Consider the following 25,607-nt stretch of genomic DNA (forward strand, 5'->3'; position numbering starts at 1 on the left):
GTCTCACTATTTCTAGGCGGGTTAGAAGTCTAGTTTTCCTCTTGTTCTCTTTGATGCATGACAGGGGCTCTTTACTACTGCAAGCAGGGTTGGGAGAACCTGTTACCTCCCCGGCTGGGAGAGGTCGAAGCGCCTAGTTATTGCTTCCCATGTTGCCTGCACTGTGGTGGAGGGGGTCATGAGACCCCATTACTGCTGGGCGAGGGGGCAGCACCCTGACTTTCCGAGGGCCTCCTCTAGCACCGCCCCAGTGCAGAGGGGGAGGGCAGCCTCATTCCTGCTGTGTGGGTGTGAACACCAGGCTCCACCAACGCCAAAGCACTTGTGAGGATGGGTGCGGGGGAGGGGAGTCCGTTACTGCCCCATGGGGAGGCACAGTCCTGGCTCCCTACTCAGCCTTAGCTGAGGGGAGCAGGACGATGAGGTGCCCTGCGAGAGCCTGGAGAGGGTGCATGTCTAGGCGCCCCACTTGAACTTTGCTGAGTGGGTGGGATAACGAGAGAGGTGTTTGTTTTTCTCCGTGTGGTGCAGGGCTGAGTACAGAGGTTATTGTCTTAAACTTTCTGTCCTGCTAGGCTGCCTCTTTTGTAGTCCTTTGACTAGAGTGAGAAAGATTTCCCTAGGGTTTTTTTTTTCTTTTTCTGTCTGTACCCATTGACACATCTGGGTTGCTGGCTTCCTCAGCTCCAGTTCTGTGTTAAATGAAGCAAAAAGAAATCCCAGGGAACTCCGCGCCCTGGTATTCCTTGGGTCCCGAGGTTCCTAGCTGCTCTTCCTTCTTGTATCCACTTTCAGTTTTCTTTTCTTTTTCTTTCTTTCTTTCTTTTTTTTTTTTAATAGATAACCTCCAGGATTTTCCATTGTGCCTACTGGTAGGAATATGGAAAAGTATATTTACTCCTTCTTGTTGGTGGAAGTCCAAAGTTTTTTTGTTTTGATTTGGTTTTAGAGATTTTTTAAAATGTGAAAAGCAGCAGAGTCAACAGTGCCCTCAACACAAGCCATTGCTACTATCAACTCATTTTTAAAGATACATCTGCCATTTTTTGCACAATAGGATACTGAGGCAAGCAGGGGGGAGAAGGCGGGTTGTGGCAGCCCTCCCGTCACCTCTGATGGATGGCCGTGCCACCGTCCTGAGATCTCTTCGTCGACACAACGTTCTTACAGGTGAGCCATAATTAAACAACATAAGCTAGACGAAGAATTGCCAGGATCATAACACAAAAGGAAGATCCAAGTAAAGGACAAATAACTGAGAATCAAAGAGAGTACTGCTGAGTGATCAACCATTACGCTCAGAAGAAAGTAAAAATCAAATCGAGAGGAGCAAAAGAAACGGTGCGCGACCAGTGGGGGACTGTGGGCATTGCTAGAACTGAGGGCGTGAATGTGGAAAAGTGGATGAACAACTTCAGGGCTCAGTCCTGCTGTGCGAGAGAAAGAAAGGGAGGGAGGAGACTGGAGCGCTGAGCGAGGACAGAGAAATTCTGTCTGAGCGTCCTCCGCTGGGAGCGCCGGCAAAGCTCAGAAGACAGCCTAGAGCAACTGAGACTGAGCCGAGGAGAAGGGCGGGAGGCGGGCGAAAGAGCCGGAGCATTGACCTGAGTGCTGTGCGAGGAGGTCGGAGGGGACCGCGCGGAGGAGGTCACCCAGCAGAGCGCAGCGCATCCCAGCGGGAGCGGCGCGTGTCTGCGCGGCAGCAGCCACCGCCCCAGCCCGCGCGCTTGGGTGCCTGCGCGCAGGGCCCTGCTCGCCTTGGGTGCCCGCGCTCTGGGAACCCGTCTCAGCTCCCCGGACTTCCCAGCCTTCGCCAGCCTTGCAGCCTATTTTTCCGGCGCGCCCAGCGACAATGGATGGCAACTCTTTGCTCTCGGTACCAAGGTAGGACCCGCATCCTCCAAAGCTCGCCCAGGGTGTCCCTCAATCTCCGTTTCGTCCCCGGGTCCCTCGCGAACTTGCCCCGGGGCGCCTGGGTCTGCACGGGGCTCCCACGGAGGGGACTGGGGACGGCTGCACGTGGAAATACCTCGAGCCCAAGCGAGCCGCTCTTGGCCACCAAGGTCCCTGTCAACCGCCCCGCAGGGCGCGAGGCTGGGTGGGGCCCAGACGCGGGAGCGCTTTGGGGGAGTGGGCGGCAACCCCGCACCGCCTCTCGATCTGGAGACCTGGGGTCTGCTCTGCCCGGTGGGAGCCAGAAGCCGGACTTTCCGTGGACGCGCCTTGTGGGGAGACGGGGTTCCAAGGTAGGGATGAGATGCAGGAGGGAGCAGGACTAGGGTAAAGTACTCTCACTTCCCGTCCTTCTGACCCTGCCGGGTTTCTGCGGCTGCGGGTTGGGGGCAGTGTCGCTGGCCGCCCACCCGACAGTGAGAGCGCCCTGGCCCGAACCCGGAGAGTAAAAACCTTGGTGCCTTACAATCCCACCGGCCTCACCTGTCCCTGAATCCCCTCGCCATCGTGTGTTCCCTCCTTAACATCCCGGCCGCGCCCACCCCTGACTTTACCCAGCCCCAAGCACCCACGTGGAGGAAGTCAGGGCCGCCGCCTTAGGCGCTGCTGGGTGGAAATAACGTGTCGTCCTTGCGTTTGTGGCTTCTCATCTTCCTTGGCACTTCTCTCCTTTTGCCCTGCTTTGCGCTACTTTGCGGGTTTAAGAACCCGAAACTTTTAGATTTCTTATCCTTAAACCTCAGAGGTAAATTGGGGGTGTAGAGCTGACTGGGTTCATCCCGCTGGAGTGGTGGCTTTTGTGCTCTTTGCGCCCAGAAAGCCGCGTTCACCCCGAGAACAGAAGCGTGCTGCTGCTCTCAGCGTGAAGGTCTCGCTGCTGCCGGCACAGCCACACCTCTCTTCCGTAGGGGGTTAGTGCTGATTGTCCCCGCATCCCTCACGTCCCCTCTTTCCCAAGCAAACATCTAAGCAGCTTCCACCCGAGAATGTCAGGTACTGGATTCATATTTCAAGCGCGGATTCTTGGAGAGCAGCAAAGACCCACCATCCTCAAGCAGGGGCTCACACGCGGCGATGCTACATTGCCAAGTAGTCCAGATGGGGCTGGGAAAGGTGGGGCTGGAGAGGACGGAGACTGCTTTTCAAAGGTGTCGAAGGCTGCCATCTAGAGACCTCAAATGCTATAAATATTATTCTGTAAGGAAGTTGGTTTTTCCCAACTCCACGGGTATTTCCTCTGTAAGCACGCATTCTCTGTGGGTTTGTAAAAGGCTCTGGAAAGGCCCGCTCTGATTTCCGTGCACCTTAAATGAGAAATCTCTTACCCTCAAAACCAGTACCTTCAAACCGCCACTAAGCCTTTCCGTTCTGCTCTAATGAATGAAGAGGACAGAAAGGAGAGCAGGATTTTTTTTTTCATTTTATAAAAACAATAGTGTACTGACTTTTAGGAAAAACTAAGCAAATGAAAGTCAAGAAAATTGAGGGTTCTCTCACTACACACATCTATTCTTCTGTTCAAGGCAAATGATCATTAAAATTGAAATGCTGAACTGTGTGGTTCCATCATTCCAAAAGACACACTTTTGATAGGAAGTTGCTTGCTTTAAATCCAGTTTTACAGACTATACGGCCATGCTGAAACACGAGTATCTTTCCATTCAAGAGCTGGGTCATCTTCTAAGATATTAGAAACACATTGTGCCACTAATTTCTTAAAATTATATCTTTTATTCAGTACTGTAAAGTGACCTTATAAAGAGCAAATCAACTGTAAAAATATCACCCTTTATCTTATAGCAGCCTATTAAAACGGTATAAGATTTCAGGTCAGAAGCCACAAATGAAGCCGTTTGAATATGACTGTTTCTTCACCAAGATGTGTTACAGAATAAAGTTGGTGATTATAAACCATTGTTTCATTTAAGAATTATAAAACATTCTGTTTAAAAATTAGACAGAAAATGAAATTATTTATTAATATATCAAGTTAATTATAGTAATACATTTTTGTGTTCGCTTTTACATTTTCTTACAATGTTCAATTAATCAAACAGAAATATAAATTTTAATCAAGCAATAGCCAATGAAGCTTCAAAATTTAATTTGACTGGTATACTTTGGAAATTTGAAACATGACTTTCAAAATGGTTCTTTGAGTTATTATACAATGTTACCTCACTGTGAAAGCTCCAATTATTTTTACTATGAATAATTTCATGTTTAAATGTAGACTAAATTACATAGATAATATTCAAGATTTCTTAAAATTACCAGTTATCAAAGCTAGAAGATTTCTCCAATATGGAAACTGAACTGTGGAGAGATGAAATTTTCCCATTGTTAGTTGCATTATAGATCCAGAATCCAATTGTTTTCTAACTAGTAGTCCAGTTCAAGGAAAAACAACAACAAAAATATTTATTATTTTAGAACTAAAAATTTTGGGAAAGATACTATAGTCATTGATTTTACAAAGAGCTTACTTGATTCAATAAGGTCACAAAACTAGGTATTAGGAAATGAAAAGAGTACAGGGATCAAATAACTCTCATCCAGAGTCCTTCCGCTGCAACAGTACATTGTCTCTAATTGTTATCCCTTATAGAAGAAAGTTGGTTTCACTTATATTAGTTATGGCGTGTATATAGAAAGGTTTATATTTTATCAAGCATTATCACATATATTAAATTATCTGTTCATTATGTTCCTGTAAGTTAATTAGAACAGATATTATTATCTCCACTTCCTGGCTGAAAAATATGAGCAAAAGGAAATTAAATGAAGTAAATAATTGGATTAAAGATCTGCACAAATTTTTATGTATGTAGCATGACCAGGTCATCCACAAAGTTCTTCTGGATTCAAGTCCAGTTTCTTTACGTGTATTGATTGAAAATCCACACTTTATTTCAAATGGGGGCAGGAGTAGATTTTGATGCACAGTTTTGAATGAATAGTTAAATCACTTAGAACATATAGGGGTAGCCTAAAAGCAAGATCATCTTTTAAGCTCCATGTAACTGAAAATCACTTTTTACAAACAGAAATAATATGTCACCTTGACCATATCAGAGCTGAATTCAAAGTTTGAAAAAGAGACCTTTCTTATTTTCTAAATCATTTGCCTTCTATGCTATATTGTTTTATTCTTTTGTTTTCCTTGGCTTACTGCATTTCTATTTCAATAGTTTTTCTATGGCACTTTGAATGAGAAAGTCATTGAAGATAAACTTGTGAGGAAATAAGATATATTGATTTCGATTTCTTGTCAGTTTATTTTAACCAATCCTAGGTTTGACCTAGCAACATTTCAGTAAAGCCCATCCAAATCTCAAGGCTTAGTTCCTTGAGATTCTACTTAAAACAACAGGATAATTTTATAAATGAGTCACAAAACCTAATACTGTAAATGAGACCAAGATGTTATATCAACAAGCTTTTATTGAAAGGGTATCTATTTTCAAATTCATACAAAAGGAAAAAGTCAAGAGAACATTTCAGAAAGATTAACATGTCACTCTTAACATGTCAGGGAGCAGGGGAAGGTATCAAATATCTGTACGTGAAGTGTAAATTTAAGACCGTTTTCCTGAAAGGCGAGTTTTCTTCAAGGCAGTGCTGAGTTCTGGTCATATCTCCCAGTTCAGAATTCTCCAGGAAAGACTGCCCAAGGGGTGCAGTATTTCCTACAGGGAGAGAAATGGGAATTTATAAATGTGGGTGCCCGGGACTCATGACCTCAGTGCTGAGGGCCACTGTGTGCCTCGTGAACATTATAAAAAGCGCCGAAGCCCACCATTGACATTATACTTTAGGCACTGACACTTTGGGAGCTGGCCTGGGTCCTTGACCTCCATCCATGTGGTTCCATTAGAAAAATCTGTATCTGCTATTAAATAATTGACTTGTAAATGAGCTACTAGATTTCACCTTGTTCACAAGAGGAAAACTTTGCTAAGTGCTGTTCATTAGAATGGGGGTTCATTCTGTGCGCGTGAGAGAGAGTTATTGCCACGAAGAATTGTAAGGTGGGGAAGAGGGAAAAGTGATGAATTTGACATCTGGAGACCTGGTGTTAAGTCCTGTTCTGAAATTAACATCTGTGACTGCCGGGGCACCAGTGCTTGACCAGTTGGTCCTCTGCCTCCTTGTAGATACACTGGCAGAGTTGGCAACATGATCTTCTAGGTCTCTTTTAGTTCTAAACTTTTAGAATGCCATGGCCTTTGTTACATTAAATACTCTCCAGTGGGCACAATGTGGGGAACTTACCACTCTCTGGAAAGGGACAGGTGAAACTGAGACATTTCAAAAGAACTGAAGTAACACCCACCCATCTAAAAAATCACCCAACTTGGAGAATGTGTTGGCTTGTTTTTAATATTCCCTGATGACTTAGAGCAGCTTCAAGCACACAGAAAGTGTAGTAAAAGCTGAAGATGCTGGCTCCACCACTTGCTGCTAGTCATACATCCTGGGGCAAGATGCTTACACATGCTGTGTCTTATTTTCTTCAACTGGAAAATGTAACCAATAACAGTACTTCAAACCCTTCAAAAAACTGTTGTGGGGATGAATTGATATAGCGTGTGTGATGTACAAGGAACAGTGAAAAATTATCTCTTGCTTCCTATCATAAACTCATCTAAGTATGAATGTTTCGTGATAGATTTTTAAAATTAATACTGGGGAGTAGCTAACATAACAGACATGAAGTCCTCTTCATCCGATGTCAATGTATCAGGTTAATCTAGCTTTCCAATGATTAGTCTTTGCATAATATATCTTTCCCTTACTTTTACTGCTAATGTATCTGTCTTTGCATTTAAAGTGATTTCTTATAGATAGAATATTATTGTCTTACTTTTTATCCCATCTAACAATGTATTTATATAAATTGGTATGTTCAGATAATTCACTTTTATTATGAGTCTAGAAAAGGCTAGATTAAAATCTAGCTAGCCATTTTTTGTTCTATCTGTTCTTTGTTCCTTTTTTAAAAAAAATTGGTCTTCCTTTGACTTAATTCAGCAATTTTATGATTCCATTTTATCTCTACTATTGACTTATACCTCTTTTTAAAAATTTAGTGGTTGCCCTATGGTATAATTTATATATATATTATACCCTAGGACATAAGGTATTTTATATATATACATATATATATATATATATGTAATCAGAGTCTACCTTCAAATTATAATATACCACTTCATATGCAAGAGATAATTAAAAATTCTGCCCTTTAACCCTTTGTGCTATAGCTGTTATATATTTTACTTTTACATATGCTGTAAATGCATGATGTATTGCTATTTTTACTTTAAACCATCAGATATTTTTAGAACAAGTAGAAAAAAAGAAGTTAATTTTATTTTACCTTCACTGAATCTATTTCCAGTGCATCATTTTTGTAGGCTCAAACTTCTAAAAAGTATTACATTCCTTCTGTCCAAAGAACTTCCTTTATCATTTCCTGTAGGGTAAAACTGCTGCCAAGGAATTCTCTCAGTTTTTGTTTATATGAGAAAGTATTTACTTCTTCACTTCTTGAAATATATTTTTTCTGAGTATAGAATTATAGGTTGAATTTTTTTTTTCTTTACACATTTTAAAGAAGTCACTCCCTTTCCTTCTGGTTTGCATGCATTCTTCCAAAAAGCTGCCTTCCATTCTTATCTTCCCACCCCCCTTTCTATGTCATATGACTTTTTTTCTGTCTGCCTCTGTTCATATTGTTTTCAGCAGATTCACTAAGATATGTTGAGAAGTTGGGATGTGTGTGTGTATGTGTGCTTTGAATTTATCTTATGGTCTATCATAAATTCTGAAAAAATCTTGGGTGTGATTTCTTCAAATAGTTTTCCTACAATGTTCTCTCTTCTTCTATCATTTCATCTGTGCATATATTAGAACACAGATTTTGAATGCTTTCTTCTGGATTTTTCTTTCATTTGTTGTAGCAGTTTGATATTATTGATGAATTCCAAAAAGAAATATTGGATGATGTTTGTAATCTGATCTGTACCTGGGCATGATTGAGTTATGCTTAGGGCCCCAAGGGGTGGGGACTCACAGATAAAAGGAATGGCAAAGAACAGAGTTGAGGACTTTTAATGTTGAAGTTTTGATGTTGGAGTTTGATGCTGAAGCTGGAGCCCCAGGAAGAGAAACAGAGCCATTCACCAGATAGTCTACAGCTGACCTTGTGGAGAGAGGCAAAGCCTAGTGAGCCTCAGAGTCTACAGTTGACCTTGTGGAGAAAACAGAGAAGCTGAGCCCAGAGGAACCCAGAAAGCCTGAACCCTCAGCAGCCATTTTGCTCCAACACATAAAAATAGACTTTGGTGAGGGAAGTGACTTATGCTTTCTGGCCTGGTATCTGTAAGTTCCTACCCCAAATAAATACCTTTTATAAAAACCAACCCATTTCTTGTATTTTGCATCAGCAAACACCCCTTTGGCTGACTAATACTTTTATTTTTCTCCTTTCGTTTAGGTTTGAGTAATTTCTGTTGACCTATCTTCACATTCATTGATTCTTTCCCTGGTTGAGTGGCATTATGAGTGGCAATGAATGAACTCATTGAAAGCATTCTTCATTCTCTTACTGTGTTTTGCATTTCTAGCATTTCCACTTAATTCTATCTTATAGTTTTTATCACTCTCCTGAAATTATCCATGTGATCTTGTGCATTGTCCACCTTTTCCACCAGAGACTTTAAAATATTAATTACTGATAATTTCAATTCATTGTAAGCTAGTTCCAATGTATGTGTCATAGCTGAGTTTAGTTCTGCTGATTGCTTTGTCCATTAGAAGTTTGTTGTTTTATTCCTTGACTGTTCATATACCTTGTAATTTTTTGGTGAAAACCAAATCTCTTGTATAAAGCAATAGAGACTGAATTAAACACTTTTTAGTGTGGGAGTTTATGTTACCTAATTTAAGACTTGACTGAATTTAGAGGCTGTTGTTGCTATCGGTACCCTCAAGGCACCTAAAGTTTCACATTCCTCTAGTGCTACATTGCATTTAAGATTGAGCTGGTTTGCAAGATGCTTATGCCCCATATCTGTTCCAACATGAGCTTTAGATATTCCCTTTGCTCAGGGAGAGTCTGTCTCTATGCTCTTGTAGCTTTTCTAGAAGAAAAAATCTACTATTACTTTTTACTCAAAGTTGTGAACCTTGTGTTAAGGAAGGTGTCTTTTTTGGTTCTGGTTAAATCTTAGGCAGGTACTGTGATCCCCGGGCTCCAAGCTCTTCCATCTTCTCTGTTGTTCTGAGCCCTGCATATATTCCTGCCCCTCCCCTGAGGATAAAGGATTTGCTTCTGTTCTCTTCTCACAGCTGCACTAGATTTTCACTGGTTCCCTAAGGATGACCTTTTTGCCTTTCCCGCTGGACATCAAGGCTTTTTGCTGTTAGGGCAGATTGGGCAGAAGGGTCCAGGCAGAGTTGTGTGCCCCTCTTACAGAGCTCTTCTTTGCTTCCCTCAAGAAAGATGTATTCTCAGAATGCTCATCAATCTATGTTGTAAAAGGGTGCAGTCTCCCCCTATGTCTGCAGTTACCTGGGTCTCTGCACTCTCCTACCAGCGCATGACAGGCCTTCATCAATTCTTTAACTATTCTTGCTCAGTTCTTCTTGCTGGTGTCTGGTTGCATCTACCTCAGGTAAAGAAGTGCACATGTTCCATCTCTCCCAGGAGCACCTATCTCTCCTTAGATTTTGAGCTAGTTGGTAGCCTTATGACCTCAGCACTTTCAGAAGTTCAAGAAAATTCATGTACTTGCAGTTTGCCTGGCTTTAGTTATGGTGGTGATGGTAGGAATTAGAGCAACTTTCTTTCTAAGATAATCTACTCCCTCACCTTTTTCCAGCTTCTAGAGGCCACTCATATTCCTTGGTTTATGGCACCTGTAGTTGTCAGCCAAAGGGATGCTGATGCAAAATACCTGAAATCAGTTGGTTTTTAGAAAAGGTGTTTATTTGGAGGTAGATGCTTACTGTCATAATGCACTAAAGAGTCCAAATCAAGATACTGTAAGAGGTACTTTCTCACCAAGAGTCTGCTGACACATGTTGATGCAAGATAGCAGGTAATGTCTGCAAGGGTTCAGCCTTCCTTCACTTCCCAAGGCTCCATGGTCCCAACTTCTTCCAACCTCAGCCACAGGCTGAGGCAAGTCTTGTCTCTCTTTTGCAGCTCATTTCTCTCTGGCTCAGCTGCTCTGCTCTCTCCACAAGACCAGCTATTAAACTACCAAGTGAATAGCTTGTCTTTCTTCCCAGGGCCTCTGCTGTGTCTAATGGAGCCTTCTCTCTTTCCTATGTATTGCTTCTCCATGTGTTTACTCCACAGGGCTCCAGCATTAAAGCTCTATCTCTCTCCTCTGCCTTGTTGTTTTCTCTGTGAGTCCCTGCCTACCAAAGGGGTGGGGACTTGATGTCTTACTGATATGGCCCAATCAAAGCCCTATTCATAATTTGATCAAGTAAAAGTGAAACCTCCGAATTTAATACAATCTAAGGATATCACTAGCACAGAGGAACAGATCAGTTTCTAAGCATAATATTTCTTTTTGGAATTCATCAATAATATCAAACTACTACATAGCCCTTCCTTTATCTCAGAGCCAGCAATGGTGGGATGTGTCCTTCCAACACTGCATTACTCTAACTAACTCTTCTGTCTTTCTCTTCCACTTTTAAGAACCCTTGTGATTACCTAGGGTCCATCCAGATAAATCAGAGTAATCTCTCTATTTTAAAATCAGCAGATTAGTATCCTTAATTCACTCTTTGGCACATCCATTTGTTTCAGTGGTCACTAGTGTCAATCAGCAAATATTTCTAATTCTGTTCCTAAGCCTAAGGCAGGATTGTAATTGCTCATCTCCTTGATATGATATAAAGCCAAATGATTTGTTTTGACCAATGCAATGTGAGCAGAAGGGACATATGTCTCTTCCAGGTGGAAATGTTGAAGAGTATATGTTTGATTTGCTTCATTTCTCCTGGTCTCTGCCATGGCGATAGATTTCCGGAGAGTGACTGTTCCATCAGCCTGGGTCTCAGAATGGGGGTGGTTTTGAGTGGAGCCCCCAACCCATGATAGGCAAGTAGGTGGTTCAGCAAGAAGTAAACATTTGTGTTTTTAAGCTACTGGGATTTTGAAGTTGTTTGGCATGGTAGCACAATTTCATTTTTGTGTTTCATAACACAAAACAGACTTATTTGCAGGCACAGCAGTGAAGATTAGGAAGATAGAAAAGGAAAGCAAACATCAAGCAGGTGGAGAAGATCAAGGCATTTATGTTATAGACTTTGGGTTCTACCATGACAAGAAGACTTGCCATGTTGTCTTCAAAAGTTCAGAGTCTATTCACCTGATGCTTCAACCATCTTTCAAACAGGCCTTCCCACTGAATCAGTTCTAATTCCTCCTGATAGTTATGATGATATTCCAGGTATTCTGTGTTTTTTACCTGTATTCTGGAATGCTCCCATTAACCCTGAAAGATCAGTTTCACTTTTCTCCTATGACAATATCTTCAGGTCTTGCAGGGTCTTGCTTAACATGTTCTCCAACTGCAAAAGAAATTCAAGGGCTTCTGTGCCATTTCCCTAGTTTATCTACATCAGACCTCTTAATGAAAGAAAAGGGGGACAGGGGGACATCTTCAGGGTTAAAATGAAAGGTGGTGGGATGGACTGTTGACTGGCTTGCGAAAGTGTCCAAAGGATCCTACAGAGTTCTCTTGTTTGCTCTGGGCTTCCAAAAACGCTTATCATTATCTCACAGTGAGTTCCTGAACGTGGTGATATGGGGCTGGGATTAGAGAAAGAGAGGAACTGGATTTACCTTCCTCTAGGCAGAAGCAGTGAGAAAGCAGACCCTACGTACCAGCTCCCGATAATTAACAGCAAGTACTATGGTCTAACAGTCTCTCCTTCTAAGGACACAGAATGTGACCTAGGAATCGCACTCATCCTAGTGACAATTCACACATTTCCCTTTCACATTTTCACACAGCTGCTGCTATTTAGGGATATAGTAGTGTTGCATCATACACATTTAATCACTAATTCAATGCTAAATGTTTACTTTCCTTCTTTCACTTTTTTACTTCTTTCTCTCTCCCTCTGATCTTTAAAGGTATTATAAACATATGTTTTCTATTATTGACTTTATACTTCTTATGTACCTGAAAACCTATACAAGATTTTATTCACAAAATTAAATCAATCATAATATATCAACATATTAAGGGATTTTCAAAGGTCATTTTGATTCTACACAAATTTCATGATAGGCAATGGCAATAGATCCTACACCCCATGTTAAATGCTTCTGTGCTGCAAAGCAGTTGACATAACACTGATAATGGTAGCATATCAACATGAGAGAAGCAAGATTGGAGAGTCAGTTGCCAAGCAACAGTTTTTGAACAGACCTTCGCTCCAGACACCTTCAAGGCTCTGGAATAGAATATAGAGAAAGACTGAGTCCCACCCTTGAGGAGCTTACTTATCAGTGCACAGGCACGTGGACATTGGGGGCCACTGAGAACAGGGGGTGAAATGAGACATGCTAGTGAGAAGATCCTCAGCACACTTTAAGTCTAATTTCTCTTTTCTACTCTTGAGTGATGGCTTTCTGGGGGAACCAAACTGATCAGTCCTCTTATTTGACTCTCAGCAGCACTTGACAAGACTGACTTCTAACTTCTTTCTTTCCTTCTTTTTTTTAATAGAAAAGTTTATGTTATTTAACAGAAAAGATGTAGGTTTACAGAAAAATCGTGTGGAAAATACAGAGTTCCCATAAACCCCCATATTATTAACATCTTGCGTTAGTGTGGTACACTTGTTATAACTGATGAAAGAATATTATTATAATTATATTATTAACTATAGTCCATGATTTACATTAGGGTTCTTTGTGTTGTACAGTCCTGTGTTTTTGTAAAAAATTTTTCTAGTAACATATATGCACTCTAACGTTTTCTTTTTAGCCACATTCAACTATATAATTCAGTGCTGTTAATTACGTTCACAATGTTGTACCACATTACCACCATCAATCACCAAAACTTTTCCATCAAGTAGACTATAAAATGTAAGCATTAATTCCCCTAACTTCTTAAAATAATTTCTCTCAAATGAAAAATTCAACCTATAAAATTTATCTTTTGAAACCCCTATCTCCTGATTATTTTACTTATTCTTACACTGGGTTTGTTAAAAATAATAATAAGGTCCAAAATAACCATTTTATTGCCCGTTTTACCATTTATTTTCTGTTAGCTATCACAAATTGTTAGTGGGAAAAAGATGGAGTTTCCATGACTAAGTCAATCACGCTGTCAGTCAAAATTTTTCTTTTAAGCAATTAACAAAATAATTTTCCTGTATTTCAGAGGAATTGAATTGAACTGTAGCAAATTGGAATTCCTATGAAATAATGACCTATTCATATTTAATTAGATGCTCTTGAATGATAGACTATATCTGAAAAGTTGTAATAGTTTTTAAAAAATGATTAGTAGTGCATAAAGTAAAACCATCTCTTTTAGAATAAATATATAATATAATTTTGTGGAACATATTTATCAATCATTTATTCCACATGATATTATACATTACTGTTAGGTATATATGCATATGTAATTGATGTCAATGTGTATCAAGGGTATCCATGCCAAATAAGCCTAAAATACATTTTTCATACTTTGCTCAAATGTTAAATGCATTAAATAAAATAATAGAAATTTTAAAATGCTTAATATTGCTTCCAAAGATATAAGGAGGATTGATAATTTTCTCTTTATATTTCAGTATAAACATAAGTCAAACATCACACTTAATTCCTGTTTGTGCTAAAAATCTATAATTTTGAATACAATAACATAAGAATGCAAGAAGTGACTTTTGTTAAACCGTGGCTATGAATAGATTTAGCCATTCATTCACAGTTTGAATAACCAGTTCTTCCACTTAATTTATGCAGACAAATAAATTAAAGAATTTATCTCAGTAATTAAAACCAAAAATAAAATTCAAATCAAAAGTGAAAAAACAACTGGAGTAGTTTTTTTCAGGTGAAATTTTGGCCCTGAATCATTGTTGATTCATGTACTCAATATAACTTGGAGATTTAAAAATTTTGCTTCAATTTTTCTTTTTCTAAATGAATCAATAGTGCTTCAAATAGCAATCAAAAGGCACATACACCTCATTTATGTAATTAACAGGTCAGTAATCTGACCTGGCATTCTTTCACAATGTTGAGAAAAATATGGGAAGTCCAAAAGAATCATGGTTTTTAGAAAATGAGCTGCAATTCCATCACATGAATCACTATAAAAGAAGTGTCCAAGAAAGAAGTTCAGTATCCAGAGAGAAGAAATCGGTTATCATAACCCTAACAACATTCAGCAGATCATACTCATGCTTCAGACATGAAAAGGGATGTTGACAAAATGTAAGTTATAGAATTCTCCGTGTTATTTCTAGTAGGAGTAAGATATTTTCCATAGGACAGACAAGCACATATATAAAAAGGAGGGAAAACAAAGTGATGATCTAATTAAAGTTTTAACTTTAAAGACAATATGGGACTTTCATATAGTTGGGAATGGGCAAAAAAATGGGGGGCAAGCCTATTTGAAAAGAGAAAATGAAACCTAGTGACTTGGCTGTGGTCTTCATCATGTAAGGATCTTTGGAAACTAGAAAATGGCAATTAAATTAAATTCACCACAAAGGGGATTGAGTGTCGTATTAAACAGTGAGCAAAATTAATATATTTGATTGGGGATTTATCTTTAAAAATAATAAAAATTATGAAAATTATTTCATTTCATAAACTTTAAAAATAAAAAATAAATATTTATTCTGTAATTAACAAATAATGGATTAAGCTTCAACTGCATTGGAGAGTGTAATTTTCCCTTTGAAATTATATGTTTATGTGGCACTTTTTTGTCACAAGGTTATAAATAGTGTCATTTATATATATTTATATATTCAACAGCTTCATCAGTTTTGCCAATGCTCCGTTTAATTCTTTAATTCTAAAATCTTCATGCTTGTGAAGTATCTGTCATGTCATAATCCTCATAGATTTTCTCCTCTTCTGGAATTAACTGGTCATACTCTGCCAGACTCACATTTGTCAATGGTTTGACGTGTGATGAGAGTTCTCCAACATCACTTTCTTTCCTTTCTGAAGTCCTGCGTCTTCTGCAAGATTTGTTATTTCAATTGACTAGCATTTTATTTAAATTAAAGTCTCAACCTCTTAAACCATCAGCCAGCAACAACCACCAATAGACAGAGATAGCTAAACAAGTTAAGTGGGGAAAGGGCTTCACTGGAGACTAAGTGGTAAACTGTCAGTCCATTAGTTAATGAAATCTTTGCTTTCTTACAGGGCCTTGTGACTGCAGGGACTGGCTAATGAATAACAAGGACATATGCTCTTTTGGGGAAATATTTGCAGTGACTTTAAATTTACCAGATTTTCTTCAGGAAATGATGCTGCTGAAAATCTTTTACATTTTTACAAATACTATCTGTAGATGAGCAAATTATCTAACTAAGCAATGTAGGTGCAACTGACTATTTCTAAAGCTCAGATAATCCTCTGGGAAATTCTCCACTCTAAGTAAGATGATAAGGTCTTTCTGTTTCCAAAATACCTCATAATTATTATTTTATTTTTAAGGCACAGGTAGTAATTTCAACTGAATTTATGAAAAGCACCAAATAGTGTGCCTGGAAGATAGCAGACCATCAATAAATGTCAATCCCCTTTTCTTCTCTTTCGATTAGACCACAGTGCTAAAAGGAGCTCAAATGGATTACAGCTATGTGGCAGATCTTTTTTTAATCAATTTTATTGATACATATTAATAAAACATACAATTCCTCCAAGATGTACAATCAGTGGTATCACATAGTTGTGTATTCATCACTTCAATCATTATTAGAACATTTTCATTATTTCAATATTAATAACAATAGACAAAAAAACAAACAAGAAAATTCCTCACCTCTTAACCTCTCTTTGCTTCACCCACTGTACAAGCTGCTGTTTCTGGCTATTCTATCTAAAGTATATAGTCAATGGTTTTTAGTATAATCACAATGTTGTGCATTCATCATCTTAAAAATTCTAGAACAATTTCATTACTCCAAAAACAAAGACTCCAAATTCCTTAGCATTCTTTCCTCAGACCTATGTAACAATTAATCTTTCATTTTTATGAATTCATTTATATTTGCATTTTATATAAATGGAATCATACAATATGTAGTACTCTGTATCTGGTCTCCTTCACTTGGTATAATGGTTATTTTTTGTCTGATATTAACATTGTGTAGTATTAACTTAATTTGTTCAGCTTCAAGGAAAAATGGTCTTATATATACAATTCTACCCATATTCATAGTTCACATAATATATTTAGTTCATAATAGGGCCATCATACAGTATTTTTCCTCTTGTGTCTGGCTTGCTTCACTCAACATAATGCCCTCCAGGTTCATCCATGCTGTCATATGTTTCACAACTTCATTTATACTTACCACTGAATAGTATTCCATCATGTGTATACTCCACAATTTGTTTATCCATTCATCAGTTGATGGACACCTGGATTGCTTCCAGCTTTTGGCAATCATGAATAATGCTGCTATGAACATCGGTGTGCAGGTATCTGTTTGTGTCACTACTCTCAGTTCTTTTGGATATATATCTAACAATGGTATCGCCAGGTCCCATGGCAAGTCTCTATTCAACTTCCTTAGGAACTGCCAAACAGTCCTCCACAGTGGCTGTACCATTCTACATTCCTACCAATAGTGAATAAGCATTCCTATCTCTCCACATCCTCTTCAACATTTACAGTTTTCTGACTTTTTGATAGCAGCCAGTCTAATAGGTGTGAAATGGTATCTCATTGTAGTTTTGATTTGCATTTCCCTAATTGCTAGTTATGTTGAACATTTTTTCATGTGTTTCTTGGCCACTTGTATTTCTTCTTTGGACAGTTGTCTTTTCAAGCCTTTTCCCCTTTTTTTTAATAGGATACTTTGTTTTTTTATTGTTGAGTTGCATGTTCTCCTTATAAAACATGGATATTAAACGCTTATCAGATATGTGACTACCCAAATACTTCTCCCATTGAGTCCCATTGAGTCTCCCACTTGAATTAACTCAAGTCACCCAGTCAACTCCCATTGAGTTGTGCGGCAAATCTTTTGACAATGTCTGTATTAACCAGGGCCTTTGAAACAGCTACCTATGGAATCCCTCACAACCACCAAGGTCATTGATCCCAAGAATGGACATTGATCCCTAAAACTTCTTGAGCTAAGAAGTTTATTTCTAATCATCTGGGGTGGGAAAAAAAGTACTCCATGGAAACAAACTTTTTTATAGACAGATGATATAAAATGTAAGATAGATATAAACCTTGGAAAAACAGTTTTCATTCATTCACTTATTTATTCAGTAGCTATATTGATTTCTTACTGTATGACAGATAATATCAGTTGGGTGTGCAATAATGAAAACAAATTAAGACAGAACTACTGGCATAGAACCTCAAAATAATAACTGCAGTAAAATAATGACCTCAATGGATGTATAGCAAATTGAAATGTATGCTCTAAAGGAAAAGACATGATTTTTTGAGAACATATGACAATGAATGAGACCTAGAGGATAAGGCATCTTCTTGAGGAAGAGTGTATTCTGGCAGTCACAATACAGTTGGAAAATTCTTTGGGCAAGAGGATGCATAGAGTGTTTCAATAGCTCCTTGTTTGTATACCTGGAGTATAGGAAATGAGGAAGAGATGGGTGACAGACACACCTGAAAGTTAGATATATGAAGACTTGGGACCACTGGGTCTTCATCCTGAGAGCATCGGGATGTTGTTGAAGTTTTCCAACTAAAAGTGACTGGAACTGAGATAATGCAAATAAAGGATGTAGCCCAACTCCTGTTATATTGTAAATATTTATTGTTGTCTCTAGATTATTATTTCAATATCACAGTGCTCCAGGGGGCAGAGGTAGGGATGGGGTGGAGAGTTAAGATCACAAGATTTTATGAAGAGGACGATTCAAAAGTGGCAACTGACATTAAGAGCACACTTAAAAAGCATTTCTTAACACAAAGGACACTCTGAAACTAATATCCAACAGGTTGATCATATGTCATGCCGATAGAGAAGACAACACAGTGGATTCCAAAGGGTTTCTTCATGGTATTTGTTGAGGTAAAGATCCATGTTGACTTTCTGTGCACATTATAAATAAACACAATTGGTTGTGAAACTTCCCTTTTTCAATATTAAAGAGGAAGGGAAAGACGAAGGGAGATAAATGAGAGAGAGATAATGAATAGATGTATGGGACAAATGTGGGGTATCACTTAGGTGTGTTAAGGCCGCATCTTACATGGTGGGCACCAAAGTTGATAGAGTTTGGTCAAGAAATGCTTCCCCAACCATTTGCTAAGTGTATAATAAGTATTACTTTCCTTTTTTTCTGTAAGCCATTCATAATCACTCTCTGACCTACCATGCCACTCAATTGGCTTAATAATCAATATCAGTTATTGAAAGGACCTTCTCTTTAGCATCATTCAAAAATCCAAAAATTACCATAAAAAATCTAGCCCCATGTTGTCAGAACATCCAGTTATCCACTGACATGCAACTAACTACTTTTTGCTCACTTTAAGAGTAGGACAACAGGATCTTTATCTCATCTGGAGCCCTAGGGCTTAATGACTCAGCTTCTAAAGCCATTCTCCCAAGGCTTTGCCTTCTCTTCAAGTCAGTGGATTTAAGGGATAGGTTCTATCCTTATGGATCCTACAATATCTATCCCCTTTCTGTCTCCCGTTACTTCTCAAACTCAAGTTACTATAGCAATTTATGATGCATGTGTACTATACGCTACTTGTCAATATTAACAGTACATAATTGATTTCATTGATTTCTTTCTACTCTATATTGATTACTTTTGAATGGATGCACTAATATAATACAGTAAAAATGGCCAAACAAGTGGCCTTGTTCAAACTTAAACTGAGATGAAATTTTCCTGAGAATTATCAAGGAGATGAATCTAATTGACTTGGATTTAAAAAAGTGAACGTTCCACAAAATATTACACATAAATAATAAGTGAAATTCACCAAGATTCTCCAGTTTAACTGTCTTGATTCTCTAACATAGCTATAAAAAAGTGGCAAGCATGTGAAGAGTTTCTCATTCTGGGCATCTAATTTTAAGAACACCACTGTATGTAAATTAGTTCCGAAGTCATGGAAGTGACGGCAAGAAACTAATTGCCTGGTTCTCTGTGGTGAGAAATGAGGATGCAGAGCAAGGGAGGGCTGGATGATGGAAGCTCCTGTAGCCCATCTTTAGGAACCTGCACGGTGTCTGAATGAGAGGAGGCATGGTAGGGCAGTGATAGAGACCCCAGACTTGGGAGTCCTACAGCCTAGACTGGAGTCCTGCCTCCACCACTGCCTATGTAAATTACTTCATTGGTTTCTTCATCTATGACACATGAGGAGAGATTCAATCTTATCTGTGATAAGAATGGAAAGAAGGGAATTTGATTCAGGATTTATTTAATGAGTAAAATTGAAAGGATTTGATAATTGATTAGATGTTGGAGTGAAGGAAAAAGAATTCAAGTATGAGTCACAAGTTGTTTTAGTTTGTGTGATATGGGTTGATTATTTCTAAAGCTGAGTCAAATACAAAGGGGGAAAGCAGATTGGGCTGTAATAAGTTGAATGTGAGATAGATGCAGAAAAAATAGATGAAGATACCCAGCAGACTGTTGTATTTTCAAAACTGAGTCTGAGGACTGAGCTCTGATATGAGAATGTGAATTTACACTGAGAGTGTTGGAGGAAGAAAATGTGAACTGGTCAAGAACAGATCTCCTTTCTCACTTGCAAGTCTGTTTTTTCTGAACTTTGAATCTTTCAATATTTTTCCTATTTCCTGAGGGGCCCCACATTCATCTATAGATTTAGCGATGGAATTCAGTCTCTCAGACGTTGACCATTTACACTACCCAAGACCTACTTTAAACTTTGTGCTACTTCTTCCCACTGGAAGCCTAGAGCCAGGTATAGTTGACCTCCTGCCCATATTATAAGGGGTGAAATCATAGAGTCTGTACTGAAAAAGAGGTAAATTGCAATCATGGTATCTTACATGTGCCTATTTTATTTTCTCATGGCCCTCAGAGATCCTAAAAGAACACGGTAGGTGAAGAATGTAGAGAGTGGACAATTTGGACAATGAATAGAGTCATTTGAAAGCACATTGGACATCAGCACTGATAAAATTTACTAGCTAACTGCTCAATTCTCACTATTGCTTTGCTTCAGTGCACAGTCATGGAAGAAATGAATTTGTATATTGTCCATTCTGCTGCATCATCCCTGACCTTTTGTAAGCCCATCAGTCATCATTAACTTCACTAAACTTGACATGTTATTGTACCATAGACATTTCCATATTGGTCTTGTGCATGCTGCAGCAGGCTAACAGCTATGACTTATTAAAAGGAACACTATTTGAAACTCAGTTCCTTGCAGATTTCCAGCTTGTTTTCTTACTAACTTTTCATTCCTTTTAAGAACAATAATTATTCAATATAGACAAAACAACTTCTAAGACCTTTCTAATGGCTGTCTAAATAATCTGTGAAAATATTTCAGACTATGTGTTTATTTCCAAGACTCTCCAATGATGGCTTTCCTAGCAATTGTAAAACAATGAGACTTACTCAAATTTCAAAGGTCCCTGTAGATTTTATCAGTCCTTAGGTACATGCTGCTCCCTGGCTTTACTCCACTGCCTTCCTCAGGCAATGATACTGTCTTTACCGCCGTATTAATAGGCCAAGGCAACAGGAGCACCTACGATGAAGCAAATAGACTCAGAATTCCTCTGAAAGCAATTCCTATGAATAAAATAGAAAAGGAGAATGACTGGCGTTCCATGGCTAATTATTCAACTGCTTCATTCTATTATTATCTTGGATCTTTTTTCCTTCAATTTTATGATTGGAGAACCCTGAAATATTTAGATACTCAATGTTTTGGATTATATAGATATTTTATGTCTATGATATTCAATATACCTATTGGGGAATATGTACTTTACTTTTGGTACTGTATATACAGTGGCTTGTAATAGGAAAATCCCAAGGTATGAAATTGGAAGACCTAGGTTTGAGATTAGATTCTATAGTGTGATTATGGCAACATTATTTAACTGCTCTGAACTTGGATATTAATGTTTCCAGACCTGCCTCTCCTTATTTGTGTGCAGAGAACACTAGGGAACCTGCATGAAAATGCTTACTTAGAATAGGAATATTCAATTTTATTTTTCTTCCCACATATAGTTTACATTTATATATATATTTTTTGTCTCTTCTCTAATAAAACAAACTCAATGAAGGCAGGGATTTTTGTCTGCTTTATTAACTTTAATATCTCGAGCACCTCACTGTTTTGTGCTCAGTAACTCTTTGTTGACAATAAATGAATGAATGTGCACACAGATTTCTAAGCAGTTTGATGATTGCTTAAGAAAGCATTATGTTCTTCCTGCTTTTTCTGCACACAAGATGGCTAATAGAACTGCTAACACAATTTTTGGAAAGAAGTCTCACTTGGATTGGGCATTTTAGGAGAAATGAAGTGATTGTGTATTTGTAGGTGACCTTACCTCAGAAAATGAGAAGTTCGAAAGTAAATCTGCATCAGTGACAAGAAGGTCTGTAACTATGATGGTGTTGTTATTAGCCCTTCCACTTGTAATTTTAGTTGAAGAATCAGTTTCATTCCTTCTACCCTGGAGAAAAATTGAGCTGTTCATACAAACTTAAGTTGCTCATCAGGAACATTAATAGAAACAAAGCTTCCTCTGAAAGTATAGCTACTCTGAGACATGAATTTCAGATTATCTGGGAAACCATAATGTAGACTCTATGAAATATCTATATAAAACCGTTATTCTTATCTCAAAGTAAGTCTTGGGGTGTGAGGGGAGGAAAGAGTCTTGTTCTCTTAGGTTGCCACAGCTTAGCTTCAGTCCATCACAAGGCAAAGCTTTCCTAACTGTGATGATCTCCTATATAGGACACATTCAGTTCCACTCTGCCTAAAAACAGGATAATAAACTGAACGACCTGCTGAGTTCCCTCCCAGGGCTACTATTAACAAGAGCTCCTAAAATTTGAAGGTTTGCCTTGCCCTTTTTGCCTGTGCCACATACAGTCTCAGTTGCCTGTTTATAATTGTAATTTTCAATAATTATTAAATTTACAGGATTTCTGTCAGAAATATGCTTCTAAGACTCTTGAATATTTTCAAAATAAGAGAATGACTAAAATACAAAGTATCCCAGAAGTGTCTTTGCATAATTGCTCTGACTGGATTGGCTCACTTTGCACTCCTGTTTCACGTTTCTCAGTGCCATCTAAACCTGCTGTGCCAATGGCTAGATTGTCCTAATAATGATGAAACACATTTATCTGTGTGTATCTCAGTAAATTTCCATGCTCAGTTTCTCCTAGGGAGGATGAAACGTGATTTCCAAGAACAATTCAAAGTTTCTTGGATCTTGGCTATTTGGACACATTGACTTTTGAGTTATAAAATCTGAAATGCATATTTACATCATATTTACTTTTGTGACATCTTTTTATTAAGCAAACTTCTAATGTTGCCATGATTAAAATGTGGCATTATGAGGTCCCCATTAATAATAGTTGCATGCAGGCTATAGTTATTTAATAAGCTATGTTATGGTTACTTTATTCCACATTACTTTTCTTGCTTTAAGAATTTTATTATAGAGATGGCCACCACTGCATAAATGGAAAAGATCTTCATTGCTAACCCCCCAACTTTTCATTAATGAAAATTTATAAGGGGTTTAATTCAGGCAGAAGGAAGGCAATCACAGATGTGAGGTCTGAGATACAAAAAGGAATAAAGAACAATGAAAGTTTTAAATATTTAGTAAATCTAAGCAAACATTGACTTGCCCTATGGAGTCTTAAAAAAGATTAAAATATAATGGAATAATATAAATTGAGAGAGGTTAGTTGAAGCAAAGCTGTTATAAAATTGTTGTATTAACCTAGAGGAGGTGAGAGATGTTGATTAATTTTTTAATGTGTTAAAATAAATATAAATATTATCTTTTCTAAGATAACTGCTAAAAGAATTGGAAAAGAGAGCATAAATTCCAAACTAATAGAAAAATAGTAAAATAATAAATCTTAAACAAAATAGATAAGATGTTAAAGGAAAAGAAATATAGAGAGTTGGGACAAAATAAGAGGACAAATTAAATGGTATATATAGAACCAAATATATTAACAATTGAAAGTAAATGGCCTAAATCCTCCAAATAAATTACAAAGATGAGCCATGATATTTCAAAATTATCAAAAAAATGAAGACATATATAAAACATAAAATACTAAAAAAAAAAAAGACAGAAAAAAGGCATATCATGCAGTTGATAACCAAAAGAAAACTGATGTAACTTTATCATTATCAGACAAAATGAACTTTAATGTGCAAAGTCATTGCTAGAGGTAAAGTATGTCACTTTATTATAACAAAAGGTTGACTCACCAGCATAATACATCATTTTAAATTTGTATCCACCTAATAAAATAGCCTAAAAATAAATACAGTAAAATTGATTGGATTAGAAGAAAACATTATACAAAAAAAAAAGTCAATAAGCACTTACAAGATCTGAACATCATAGCTGCTTAACCTAATATGTGTGTATTTGTGTGCGTGTGATAGAATGCTATAACCAAACATGTATAATGTACATAATATGTACAGAAATTGATCATAGACTCAATTTTAAAATAATTCTCAACAAATACTAAAGATAAAAATCATGCATGTTATCTTACCACGATGCAATTCAACTAGAAATCAATAGCAAAAATATAAATAAAATATTTCCATGTTAATAGAAATATAAATGTACTCCCAAATACACATTTTTTAAAAAACTATAGTTTTTATTTTCTACTTATAGAAAATAGTTTTAATTGAAAGATAACTGAAACGCCATATTTTAAAACTTGTGTAATGCAAAAGAAGCAGTTCTAAAAGAAAAATATATATAACCTTAAAGGCATACATTAAAAAAAAAAGGAAAAGTTAAAAATTATAGTAAGCATAGGAAGCATATGTCTCCCGAGATTTGAAAAAGAATAGAAAGATAACTTTACAGCAATAAAAGTAAAGAAGTAATAATAATACCAGAAATCAATTAAATAGAAAGTGAACATACAGTATAGAGGATAAACAAATCAAAAGGTGTTGCTCTCAATGATATTGCAGGGACAGATGCAGGACATTATATATCCTGCCATAACCCACTGAATGGACTGAGAGAGTGTGTAAACTACAGTGTAAACTATAATCCATGCTGTGTAGCTATGCTCCAAAATGTACTCATCAAATGCAATGAATGTACCACACTAATGAGAGAAGTTGTGGGAGTGCAGTATATGGGAACCTCATATTTTTTAATGTAATATTTTGTGCGATCTACGTATCTTTAAAAAAATTTTTTTAATAAAAAAAAGGTGTTTCTCTGAAAAGACAAATCAAAATGAAAAATCCCTGTTATGCATACTTGGGGAAAAAGAGGGGAAGGAACAATAAAAACAGTGGCAGAATGAAAACAGTGAACATCACTACAGATATTATAAACAAAAATATAATAATATATTATGAAATGTTATGTTCATAAATACAAAAAATTAGATAAAATGGAAAATTCTGGAGAAAAACAGCATAAAGTAACTCAAAAAGAAATGGAAACCATGAATAGTCTATATACTTTAAAGATATTGAATCTGTGGTCAAAAATCTTCCAACAGATAAAGCTCCATTCCAGGTAGCTTCACTGGACAGTTATGCCAGCCATTTGATGAAGAGATAATCCAATAGTACACATACTCTTCTAGCAAATAGGAAAAAAACCATTACTAATTAATTTCATGATGCTAACACAACCTAGACACCAGCCTGACAAATTTTTTTAAAAAGATATATAACCAGTCTTACCCATGATCATACAGGGAAAACATCCCAATCAAAATATTAGCAAGCTGGGTTCTAAAATATACAGAAAAGATAGTGCAACATTATCAAATTGAGTTCATCCCAGGAATTCAAGACTGGTTCAACATTAAAAAACCAATTATTATAATCCATATTAACAATCAAAAGGAGGAAACTACATAGTGATCTTAATAAACGCAGAAAAGGGGAAGCAGATGTGGCTCAAGTGATTTAGCTCCAGTCTACCATATGGAGGTTGCGGGGTTTGATTCCCAGGGCGTCCTGGTGGGAAAGAAAAACAAGCTGGCCTACATGGTACAGAGAGCCGGTGCAACAAGATGACCTAACAATAAGAGACACAGAGGAGAGACAGTGAAAGACACAACAAACCAGGGAGCTGGGGTGGCTCAAGCTAATGAGTGCCTCTTTCCCACATGGGAAGGTCCTGGGATCAGTTCCCAGTGCCTCCTA

The 25,607-nt window shown here is 37.7% G+C and overlaps 1 protein-coding gene across 10 annotated transcripts in view; it reads left to right on the plus strand.

Moving 5' to 3' along the window:
• Positions 1-286: 286 nt before the first annotated feature.
• SPHKAP (SPHK1 interactor, AKAP domain containing) overlaps positions 287-25,607 on the plus strand; it is a 175,614-nt gene continuing 150,293 nt past the window's right edge. For 4 of the 10 annotated variants that reach the window (XM_004453852.3, XM_004453855.3, XM_004453853.3 and 1 more), the window contains exon 1: positions 287-1,884. In XM_004453852.3, the coding sequence (XP_004453909.2) occupies positions 1,853-1,884 (32 nt within the window). In that variant the 5' untranslated portion in view covers positions 287-1,852. The remainder of the gene's footprint in view (positions 1,885-25,607) is intronic. The other 6 variants (XM_071216084.1, XM_071216086.1, XM_071216088.1 and 3 more) reach the window with 4 other exon arrangements.

Source organism: Dasypus novemcinctus, chromosome 7 (assembly GCF_030445035.2).
Source record: "Dasypus novemcinctus isolate mDasNov1 chromosome 7, mDasNov1.1.hap2, whole genome shotgun sequence".
In the NCBI taxonomy this organism is placed as follows: domain Eukaryota; kingdom Metazoa; phylum Chordata; class Mammalia; order Cingulata; family Dasypodidae; genus Dasypus; species Dasypus novemcinctus.